General features: G+C 41.0%; 1 protein-coding gene across 3 annotated transcripts in view; it reads left to right on the top strand.

The window, feature by feature from the left end:
• The first annotated feature begins 10,964 nt into the window (after positions 1 to 10,964).
• The window catches only part of LOC100136604 (insulin receptor), a 140,039-nt gene continuing 138,245 nt past the window's right edge, over positions 10,965 to 12,758 (top strand). For all 3 annotated transcript variants that reach the window (XR_005040201.2, XM_036966057.2, XM_036966058.2), the window contains exon 1: positions 10,965 to 12,438. Coding sequence is in view for 2 of the 3 variants with exons in the window: in XM_036966057.2 (XP_036821952.1) it covers positions 12,354 to 12,438 (85 nt within the window). In the remaining variant the exon portion in view is untranslated. The remainder of the gene's footprint in view (positions 12,439 to 12,758) is intronic.

Here is a 12,758-nt window from a genome sequence, read left to right on the forward strand (position 1 = left end):
TGAGTCTGGAAGGAGAGTTTACAGTCTACCAGACACCTAGGTATTTGTAGTTGTCCACATATTCTAAGTCAGAACCGTCAAGAGTAGTGATGCTAGCCGGGCGGGAGGATACAGGCAGCAATCGGTTAAAGCAATCGGTTAAAAATTCACTTAGTTTTACTAGCATTTAAAAGCAGTTGGAGGCCACGGAAGGAGGAGCTCGTTTGGAAGTTTGTTAGCACAGTGTCCAAAGAAGGGCCAGATGTAATACAGAATGTTGTTGTCTGCTTAGAGGTGGATCAGAGAATTACCAGCAACAAGAGTGACATCCTTGATATATACAGAGAAAAGAGTCGGCCAGAGAATTGAACGCTGTGGCACCCCCATAGAGACTGCCAGAGGTCTGGACAACAGGCCCTCCGATTTGACACACTCAACTCTATCTGAGAAGTAGTTGGTGAACCAGGCGGTGCAGTCATTTGAGAAGCCAAGGCTATTGAGTTTGCCAATAAGAATGTGGTGATTGACAGTGTCGAATGCCATAGCCAGGTCGATGAAGACGGCTGCATAGTACTGTCTTTTATCAATGGTGGTTATGATCTCATTTAGGACCTTGAGCGTGGCTGAGGTGCACCCATGACCAGCTCTGAAACTTTTTTGCACAGTAGAGAAGGTACGGTGGGATTCGAAATGGTTGGTGATCTGTTTGTTAACTTGGCTTTCAAAGATTTTAGTAAAGCAGGGTAGGATGGATATAGGTCTATACTTTTAGGTCTAGAGTGTCTCCCCCTTTGAAGAAGGGGATGACCGCGGCAGCTTTCCAATCTTTGTCCTGAAGCCACTCCTGCATTAGGGGAAGGGGAACCTTTGCCCCAGTCTGAGGTCCTGAGTGCTCTGGAGCAGGTTTTCTTCAAGGATCTCTGTACTTTTCTCCGTTCATCTTTCCCTCAATCCTGACTAGTCTCCCAGTCCTTGCCACTGAAAAGCATCCCCATAGCATTATGCTGCCAACAGCATGCTTCACCTTAGGGTGAAGAGTTCAATCTTAGTTTCATCAGACCAGAGAATCTTGTTACTCATGGTCTGAGAGTCTTTAGGTGTCTTTTGGCAAACTCCAAGCGGGATGTCATGTGCATTTTACTGAGGAGTGGCTTCTGTCTGGCCACTCTACCATAAAGGCCTGATTGGTGGAGGCCCTTCTCCGACCGATTGCTGAGTTTGGCCAGGCGGCCAGCTCTAGGGGGACTCTTGGTGGTTCCAAACTACTTCCATTTAAGAATGATGGAGGCCACTGTGTTCTTGGGGACCTTCAATGCTGCAGAAGTATTTTGGTACCCTTCCCCAGATCTGTTCCTTGACACAATCCTGTCTCGGAAGTCTGAAGACAATTAATTTGACCTCATGGCTTAGTTTTTGCTCTGAAATGCACTGTCAACTGTGGGACCTTATATAGACAGGTGTGTGCCTTTCCAAATCATGTCCAATCAATTGAATTTACTACAGATGGACTCCAATCCAGTTGTAGAAACATCTCAAGGATGATCAATGGAAACAGGATGCACCTGAGTCTCATGGCAAAGGGTCTTAATACTTATGTAAATAAAGTATTACTCTTTTCTATATTTAATACATTTCTAGAAACCTGTTTTCACTTTGTCATTGTGGGATATTGTATGTAGATTGAAGAGGATTTTTATTTATTTAATCCATTTTAGAATAAGGCTGTAACGTAACAAAATGTGGAAAAAGTCAACGGGTCTGAATACTTACCGAATGCACTGTATATATTCTACAAGACAAGCACTTTATGACACTGTGGCAGACTTGGCTGAATAACAAACACTAGGCTGAGCTACATATATTATCATACATGATATAACAGAGCGAGAGAGGCCTTCGCATGGCTCTTATCAGTCTGAACCCTGACCCTGTTGTTTTAGTCTTGTTTGAATAGTGTGCAGCTGGTTACCTACATAGAGGAACAAGCTGAGGGCTATTGGGTTAGCTTTTCAATACTGTGTCAAGGACATTCATGTGTAGCTCAAGGCTTGAGGTACTCGAAGGGCCGGTTTACCAGTGAATCTCCATTGAAAGTGTTTTTTAATCTGGAACTAGACTCAATCTGTTTTAAACCCTATTCCTCACTGACTGTTGTCCAGCGTTTATCTGGCCATTTTGATGGTTATGCTATCATCATGAGGTTTCTACTGTACGTCACCAGACGTCAGCCACACTGATCACTATGACATTTAAAGGTAATTTACAATTAAGACAACATCTGCAGCGTTGACTGAATGAAGTCTCGGAGACCGCAGTAAGATTGCCTTTAAATGTTTCATAGCCGAAAAGGGGGCTATCGGATTGAATAGTTAAGTAAGTAATGAGTCAAGCCCTAACAGATTTGCTCTAGCAGTAAGAGATTTGCTACCTAAGCTGTGATGACTCCATGGGTGTCCAATCTTGCTGCTTCATCCAGACTGTACCCCATTCCTGGGCAGAGCAGGTCTATGATCAGTTTACTTATCCTAAATCCTTACCTTAATCATTGAGGGAGATAATATATACATTGAGTGTACAAAACATTAAGAACACCTTCCTAATATAGAGTTGCACCCCCCCTCTTTTGTTCTAGTCAAGCACTATAACACACCTGATTCAACTAACAAGGGCTCAGTGATTATTTTGAATCAAGTGAGTTAGTGCTGGGTTTAACAAAATTGTGCACCCCTCTAAAGGTCCAGCATTGAGAAATACTGAGCTGTATGGTATACCCCTTCAAAGTAGGAGGATACATAATAAAATAAAAGATGACTGGTCATTGGTCAGAATGACATCAGATTGTGATGTCATGATCTGGGCAAAAAACTCCATACCATCCATCCCTGAACAGGCTGAAATTCCAGGCATTTTTTGAAACAGCTGTTAAAATGGCATTATCATAATTTTCTCTTTCAGATTGCTATTTATCATTTTTTTTACCCCCTTTTCTCCCCAATTTCATGGTATCCAATTGTTAGTAATTACTATCTTGTCTCATCGCTACAACTCCCGTACGGGCTCGGGAGAGACGAAGGTTGAAAGCCACGTGTCCTCCGAAACACAACAGCAGCATCCAACCCGGAATCCAGCCGCAACAATGTATCGGAGGAAACACCGTGCACCTGGCTACCTTGGTTAGCACGCACTGCACCCGGCCCGCCACTTGTCCCTACCGGCCAAGCCCTCCCTAACCCGGACGACACTAGGCCAATTGTGCATCGCCCCACGGACCTCCAGGTCGCGGCCGGCTGCGACAGAGCTTGGGCGCAAACCCAGAGTCTCTGGTGGCACAGCTAGCGCAGTGATGCAGTGCCCTAGACCACTGCGCCACCCGGGAGGCTATTTCAACCTCGTGGAAATATCTTTAAAAAAACGGGAAATCACATTTTTAACCACTGCCCCTTTAACACGGACAGCTTCTACTGAGATAGCGTTCCTCTTTAACGCATCTGATTCATTGGTGATTATTTCAGTCAGATGTGTTAGTGCTGGGTTAGAACAAGATTTTGCATCCCATAACAGAGAACTAGAAGAGTCTCAGTCTCTTCACTCACTTCTCCTGTTTGATGGATTTGATCCTCTCGATGAGGGTCCTCTCAGACTCCATGTCTATATCCGACCGGTTAAGATCATCCATTTGAGGTACGTCCAGCTCTGATGAATGTTTCTCTAAGATCTTCAGAGATACAGTATGAGCCAATATACCAGGCAGCAGACAAGACAACTATTTTTGGAAACGTGGGAATTGTATTCCCAAAGTGAAATTCCCAGTGGGAATTGGTATTTGGATCACCAGGTTTACATATTCTCAGATGTATTACACACAAGAGCATACCAAACATTAGGATCACCTGCCTAAATTTGAGTTGCACCCATCCCCCTTTTGCCATCAGAACAGCCTCAATTCTTCGGGGAATGGACTCTACAAGGTGTCGAAAGTGTTCCACTGGGATGCTGGGCCATGTTGATTCCAATGCTTCCCACAGATGTGTCAAGTTGGCTGGATGTCCATTGGGTGGTGGACCATTCTTGATACACACGTGGAACTGTGTGAAAAACCCAGCAGTGTTGCAGTTCTTGACACAACCGGTGTGCCTGACACCTAATATCATACCCTGTTCAAAGGGCACTTAAATCTTTTGTATTGCCCATTAACTGTCTGAATCCATGTCTCAATTGTCTCAAGGTTTAAAAATCTTTCTTTAACCTGTCTCCTCCCCTTCATCGACACTGAATGAAGTGGATTTAACAAGTGATATCAATAATGGATCATAGCTTTCACCTGGATTCACCTGGTCAGTCTATGTCTTGGAAAGAGCAGGTGTTCTTGATGTTTTGTACACTCAGTGTATATACTGAAAACTGACCTTAGATCAGTGTGTAGGATCAGCTACATAATCATCTCTGAGCTGGCCAATGCTGTGCAGTGTGTAATGGGATTTCAGAGAAACCCCTGAGAGAGAAGAGGGAGGTAGAGGGCGAGAGAGGGTAGCGAGAGAGAGAGAGGAAAATAGAGAGAGGGGCGAAAAAGAGGGTCCTAGCTTTGACCTGCCTCCCCCAGGCCCCTGGAACCGGATTAGGAGTCAGTCAGTCACTCAGTCAACAACAGCCTTCTGACTCTATGTCTACGTACCAAATACTACGGCACCCTATTCCCTATATAGTGCACTACTTTTGAGAGCCACAGAGCCATGAGGCTCTGGTCAAAAGTAGTGCATTACATACACTCTTAGAAAAAAAGGTGCTATCTGCACTGTAAAAGGGTTGCCGTGAATCTGACAGTAGATACAGGCAGCTCCGTGGTTAAAAAAAAATTATATAGTTTATATTACAGTACACCTGCTGTAATACGGTATCAAAGCTAGTGCTGTGTAAGGACAGTACAATACCGTAAATTGACTGTTTTATGCTGTAAAAAAACGAAATGCTAGTGTAATCTGAATGAATGGATGAATGAATTATCTACCATGGAACCAAAAAGGGTTCTCCTATGGGAACAGCTGAAGAACCACTTTGGAAAACTTTTGCTAGAGAATGGGGTGCCATTTGGGACACAGACCATGGCTCCATGGCTACTGGTTACATACTGTCAACAATAGCATCATGTGTTTACCGGTCATCTGCTATCCTTCAGTTGTCGTCAATAAGTAAGCCTTGTCCGAGCCAGAGTGGCCCATAGGGGCAGGAGCTTATCTGCTGTTTCATGTACCGTGAGTTGGCTTGATGTCCAAGTACACCCCCTGGACAGGAAGCTAGACTGTCAATACTACATCAATACTGCATGGCCCCAGTCTTAAATTGTTGTTCAAGAGAACCTCAGTAGACCTCACAACATGTATTTGTGTTTTAATGTCGCCATTAACTAGACCAGGCATTTATTTGTGTGCTCGTCATCGCTCTTATTTCCATCAGAAATGATGGGAAAGTATCTTGCTTCAATTTCCTCAAATGGTTATTGAACTACACTGTCAAGGAGGCAAAACAAGCCTTACTGTAAACACCCACAATCAGCCACTGCATACTGCTAAATAAATGATATTTTCCTCAATGGAAAACACTTTATTTGAAGTGTACCTACATGACTTGTATGACTTGTGAATGTGTAATGTAATCGCTTTGAATGTATTGTGAAGTGTTATACCCTTAAAAGAAACTGTTGCTGGAAATGTTGTGAACAAAAGACTGAACAGGGTGATTAAAACTAAAACTGCCTGGTGCCATAATGTTATTATAACTCCACATACCTACAGACAGACAGACTATGATATTATAATTTGTGTCAAGAAGTGCATCACAACCCTATTAGCTTCCTTACACCTTCTTATAATAAAAGATGTTCCCAGATTAGTGATGTGCTGAAATCGGCTCATTGGCTCAAAGCTGCTGGTCACCTCTCTCTCACCCTTACCCTCACCCCCCTCTCTCTCTTAACCTGTCTCCCTCTCTCCCATAGCCTTACTATAGCCCATAGCCATAGTAACTTTACTTCATAGTCATTTAGCAGACATTCTTATCCAGACCTATTTACAATAAGGGCATTAACTGAAATAGCTAAGGTAACCACATTCAATACCAATCATCACAAGTCAACACTTTTTGAAAAGAACTGCTATCAGAAAGCCCAGTGCTAGGCTCCATCCAGTGCCTGTGAGTGACTCACCTCCCACTACACAGCCTGCGGATGACACGTTGAACAGCATCATCATTAGTAAGATGGCTATAACATTCACGGCCTCCATATTGGCACTCAGAAGGAGCAGTCCTCCATGGGAATTAATGGAATTCTACAGCAGTATTTATTTGTATTGAGGACAGTAACATTAGTATTAGTACATTAGTAACTAACTTGGCATTTTTTGAAAGTAGAACATACATACAGGAAATATTTATTCAATTGTAGCAATATGTGGCAAATGATTTCAATTTATCCATGTTGCAGAGATCAGCACAGCACTGCCACCGGCAAATGTGTGCCGAGCTGGCACTTTCTATTCAGTTGAATAAAAAATATTGACACAAAAGCGTTGAAAAGAGGGTCAAAGTACTGTTGTTTAGACTGATTTGTCTCATGATTGGTCATCTCGTGTACAATCTGTGTTTCAGTCTGATCAGCTGTAGCCAACTAACAATCACAGCTGCAGGTAGCCTAGAGAAGCCTATGAGCTCTGATCCCATCTGGCCAGGGGAAACGAAGCAGTAATAGCCTAAGCTATGTTCCTGTATTTATAGCCGAAAATAGGCCTATTTATTTGTGTTAAGAGAAAATGTGAATGTCATCAAATTTGTTTTATATTAGAACTTCAGGCGGTTAGGCTACTTAGACATTATCAATCCAAAAGGATTGACTGGAATTAATCAATTAACACAATAGTGATGACGTACTGTGTGAGTAACTATTTAATTACAGATGTAAAGGCGTACAGCAAGCGCAGCCCTGTTAGTTGTATTGTCCAATCGCAGTTGTTGTGTAGTTTTTACAATACGACCAGATTATAAAAAGTCTTGTCCCATCATAGCCCATAAAACACAGTTTTACAGCTGACATATTACTATGCCAAGAGTGTGCATAGCTGTCATCAAGGCAAAGGGTGGCTACTTTGAAGAATATCAACTATAAAATATATTTAGATTTGTTTAACACTTTTTTGGTTACTACATGATTCCATATGTGTAATTTAATGGTTTTGATGTCTTCTCTATTATTCTACAATGTATAAAATAGTAAAAATAAAGAAACACCCTTGAATGAGTAGGTGTGTCCAAACTTTTGACTGGTACTGTAAGAATTCAGACCCTTTACTCAGTACTTTGTTGATGGACCTTTGGCAGCGATTACAGCCATGAGTCTTCTTGGGTATGATGCTACAAGTTTGGCACAACAGTATTTGGGGATTTTCTTACATTCTTCTCTGCAGGGCCTTTCAAGCTCTGTCAGTTTGGATGGGGAGTGTCGCTGCACAGGTACCCTTCCCCAGATCTGTGCCTCGACACAATCCTGTCTCGGAGCTCTACGGACAATTCCTTTGCCCTCATGGCTTGGTTTTTGCTCTGACATGCACTATCAACTGTGGGACATTATATAGATAGGTGTGTGCCTTTCCAGATCATGTCCAATCAATAGAATTTACTACAGGTGGACTCTAATCAAGTTGTAGAAACATCTCAAGGATGATCAATGGAAACAGGATGCACCTGAGCTCAATTTCGAGTCTCATAGCAAGTTTTAATACTTATGTAAATACAATATTTCTGTTTTCTATTTTTAATACATTTGCTAACATTTCTAAAAAAACTTTTTTTGTTTTGTCATTATGGGGTATTGTTTGTAGATTGATGAGGGGAAAAAAACATTGAATCCATTTTAAAATAAGGCTGTAACGTAACAAAATGTGGAAAAAGTCAAGGGGTCTTATTACTTTCCGAATGCACTTTATGGAAGCCCAATTCATTTTTATATGTTGATGCTATCTCAACATTTAGTATCTACAAATGTTGAGATACTACCTCAAAATATCGAGATACTACCTCAAGATATTGAGATCCTAACTCCAAATTTTGAGATACTAACTAGAAATGTTACCTGGTTAAGTTCTCAAGCTTCTACACGGGGAGCTCCAGCCGTTTCACAATTTTGTTTTAGCCCTGAACTAGTTCACTTGAATCGCCTAATCATTTAAAAGCATGCATTAAGGTGTCTGTAATATAATACACTTCTCAAAAATGAATGTAGTACCAAAATGGCTGCATAGTGGCTTCAATACAGCATCCCCTGTCAGTCATCCAGGGTTTATAGACATCATTGGTGTGTATGTGCGTGTTTGTGCATGTGTTTGAATTCCTGTAAGATTGAGGGCTATTTTCTCTTAATTGGTGACAGAAGAGGTTCCTTTTTTTATCCGAAATGTACTGGTCCTGCTGGGAAGGCAGGATGCTAACAGGTAGTGAGTTAACACTGGTAGTATTGTCCAGCCAATCCCCTGGCTGCCAGTACAGGAAAACTAATCTAAGTCATCTTTCCGCTTGTTGTTATCAGTTCTAAGCATCACCCATCAACTTTTCAACACAGGCAGGCTTGTGGTTAGTTATGATTACAGTAAATGAACAATAAGCATCTCCACCCTATCAAATCATGCGTCCCAAATGGGAGCCTATTCCCTATGTAGTGAACTACTTTTGACCAGGGCCCATAGGGCTCTCATCGAATGTCGTGCACTATATAGGTAATAGGGTGCCATTTTGGACGCAATGTAGTAAAATCTATTTTTATATTATTTTTTATTATCTATCTAGAACCCTTATTTTACCAGTTAAGTTGGTTGAGAAGAACACATTGTCCTCTCCACGCCAGCAACGAAGTGTGGGAAAGAGTTGGAGCCAGGGAAGAGGCGAGCCAGTATTTGTGGGTCGTTCCACCAGTTCGCTGCCTTTTGAGAAGTGTAACTTGGTCCCAAAAAACATTTATCATAAAGAGCACGTTTAACTTAATAAAAAACACGTTGTCCCAACTCAAGAGGGATAGGCCTTTGAAAAAGCCTTTTTGGTTCCACAGAACCATTTTGGGTTCCATGTAGAACCCTCTGTGGAATGGGTTCTACCTGGAACCAAACATGTTTTTCAAGGGGTTATCCTATGGGGACAGCTGAAGAACCCTTTTAGGATCTAGATAGCTCCTTTTTTTCTAAGTGTACTGTAAACATCAACACACATATGTTAGTCCCAAATGGCACCCTATCCCCCTATATAATGCTAAACTATTTAGGGAATAGGTCGCCATTTGGCACGGAAACATACTCCCACATCTTCAATAGTGTCTCTCTACAGCAGTGTAGGAAGAGACCCCATCAGTTCAGCCCTTTAAGACTGGCAAGTGAGACTAAGTATGCCGCAAATGGCACCCTATTCCCTACGTAGTGCATAACTTTTTTTAAAGTAGTGTACTAGTGCACAATGAGGAGAATAGGGTGCGATTTGGGATGTAACCCACCTTTTAAACAATGCATACATACAGAGAACACAAGTGAATTCAGAAAGCTAAAACTGGAAACAATTGGTACACAAATGTCTTAGTGATAGTCAGTTGTGTAAAGTACTTAAGTAAAAATACTTGAAAGTACTACTTAAGTAGTTTTCGGAGTATCTGAACTTTACTTTATTATTTCTATTTTTGACAACTTTTACTTCACTACATTCCTATGAAAAGTATGTACTTTTTACTCCATGCATTTACCCTGACACCCAAAAGTACTCGTTACATTTTGAATGCTTAGCAGGACAGGAAAATTGCCTAATTCACACACTTATCAAGAGAACATCCCTGGTCATCCCTACTGCCTCTGATGTTTGTAAATGATGTCTGAGTGTTGGAGCATGCCCCTGACTATCCGTAAATAAAATAAACAAGAAAATTACGCTGTCTGGTTTGCTTTATGTAAGGAGTTTGAAATGATATATACTTATACTTTGATACTTGAGTATATTTTAGCAATTACATTTACTTTCGATACTTAAGTACAGTACCAGTCAAACGTTTGAAATGATGTAATACATACATACATACACACACACACACACACACACACACACACACACACACACACACACACACACTACCAGTCAAAGATTTTAGAACACCTACTCATTCCAGAGTTTTTCTTTATTTCTACTATTTTCAAAACTATGAAACAACACATGAAATCATGTAGTAACCAAAAAAGTGTTAAACAAATCTTATATTTGTTAAAATTTGTATTTTATATTTGAGATTCTTCAAAGTAACAACACTTTGTCTTGATGACAGTTTTTCACACTCTTGGCATTAAGACAAAAAATAAGAAAAACCCTTGAATGAGTAGGTGTCCAAACTTTTGACTGGTACTGTATATTTAAAACAAAATGCTTTTAGACTTTTACTCAAGTAGTATTCTACTGGGTGACTTTCACTTTTATTTGAGTAATTTTCAATTAAGGTATCTTTACGTTTACTCAAGTATGAAAATTTGATACTTTTTCCACCACAGGTGATAGTTCCTCTCTAAGCGGTTAGCATTGACATGGTCTATCTGAGCATAGGAGTTTCAGTGCAGCTGTTTTTCCCATAAAGGCTGCCAAGAACTAACACAGAGAGAAGAGATAACAACGCTGGACAATGTGATATTTAAACAGGGTAACCTAGTGGTTTGAGCGTTAGGCCAGCAACCTTCGAATCCCCGAGCTGACGAGGTAAAAATGGTTCTGCCCCTGAGCCTGGCAGTTAACCCACCGTTCCCCGGGCGTCAAAAACGTGGATGTTGATTAAGGCGACAGTCTAAGTAATTAATAAAAATCCCTATCCAAATCAGTCAATTTAAACTATTGTTTTTTTTCTCCATGGGCTGCATCTCAATATCTCACACCCACCTATTTCGGCCTTCCGCATCTGCGTGAAAGGTGGCCAAGATATAGCGTTATTTCTAAGACATCCCGAAAATCGGTCTTCTTCTAAATATAGGACAGACACTTAAAAATCTTATTCCTTATGATTCATTTTTTAACTTTTTAAAAATTTTTTTAACATGTATGAATGTGTTATTTAATAATGCGTTTCTATGGGTTATAGTAGTAAAGATTATCCATGGTATGACCCCCGCTCGTTTGTAGCCTATTCACAGATGCAATGTAGGTTTTTACAGTATTTTTTAGTCTAACTGCCTAATCCAATATATTCCAGTCCGTGTTTTCCTTTAGCCCCAGCTGGCTCACTTGCAGGTTTTGTTTACTGGCGGAGGAGAGGCAGAGAAGAGGATTTAACAATCTACCTCTCATGTGGGAGACTAAAATATACGTTTTCGACTTTATTTTTTGCTGTTGTCGTTGTGCAATAACCATGTGGTCATTTTGAAGGGAGATATCCCTCATGTAAAATCACCGAAACGCGCTTTATTGTGAAGAAATAGTGCGAACAATTTGACCAACGGTGAAGTCTGACAGTCAATGTTGTCTTGAGTGGAAGTCTCGTTAATGTCAGTATTGACCGAATCGAGTTTGCGGTTTAATTGTTTATTCTCTCCATACAAGGTTCAGTTGAGTTTAAGTAAACTACCTATTAATCGAAATACTTTTGCGTTTATTATTGTGGTATTTTTTGGTGAAAGACACCAGCGGTGAGCGTGAAACGCAGTGACCCGTGGATTTGGTTTAGTACGCCACGCGTGCCATGAACCTGAAGTTGTCATAAGGGAAGCTACAGAATGTGGGACTGCGACACGAGAGAAATTTCTGCACATCACTAGCTGTGGTTTTTATCCTTTCAATGCAAGGGAATAAGCCATTTCCGAAGTAGATACACGGCGCCATAGCGAGTGTTACCGAAAGCGTAATTCAATTGCGAGTTGGTATCAAATCGCACAAACTTGCGTTGTGGCCTGCTGCACAGCCAGCTAACAGTAGCTAGCAGTTAGCTAGCTACTCAGCTTGGCCTGTTCTGACTGCGGATTGAATCAAGAACAATTGAAAAGACCCAATGCCATGCAAGTTATTGGCAAGTGAGACTTTAGCTTCGTTTGTCCACAATGAATCACACTGTTGCATTTGTTTGTGGCGATTTTGAATATCCACCAGATCTGTACAGATAACTAGCAGTGGCTAACCAGGTAGCTAGTGAACACGTTGGACTCTTAACTTCCCTCCGCCCATTTTTCCGGAATGCATGTTTTTATTTTTGTTTACCTCTGGGTTCTCGTGGTTTAGCTAACGAACCAATTGACAGCTACCACTTGCCAGCTAGTTTTAACCGAGTTGACACGGATTCTAACCCAGTTCTCGACTGTGTCTTCGGTCGGATATTGATTTAAGTAAATATGTGTCAGCGGACTTTACTTGTGGTTTTTGTGACTGCTGTCTACGTATGGAATTGTCAGCCAACGAATGGAGAAAATACAGAAAGTAAGTAGCTAGTTATAATCTTCTCACCCTACTCATCTGTTTCACATGTGTTCACTTGCATAATTGTACCTAATTTAACAGTGTCACTGTTAAATTAGGTGTCACTTTTGGAAGGCTCTGCTTTGACATCAATATCCGCTATGATGACAGCAAGGCCAGCCTTTTCGTTAGATACGCTAGATTTAAACGGACAAAGGTCAATTTTATTGACTTTTTGGTTAGTAAAAAAATTACTTAACCACCTAAACTGATCAAAATGCCTTTGCAACCTGCAATTGTTCATGTCTATCCCATAAATGTGCTTGGCTATCAAATAGGTG

This window comes from Oncorhynchus mykiss, chromosome 28, assembly GCF_057628025.1.
Source record: "Oncorhynchus mykiss isolate SJ-2025 chromosome 28, ASM5762802v1, whole genome shotgun sequence".
Taxonomy (NCBI): domain Eukaryota; kingdom Metazoa; phylum Chordata; class Actinopteri; order Salmoniformes; family Salmonidae; genus Oncorhynchus; species Oncorhynchus mykiss.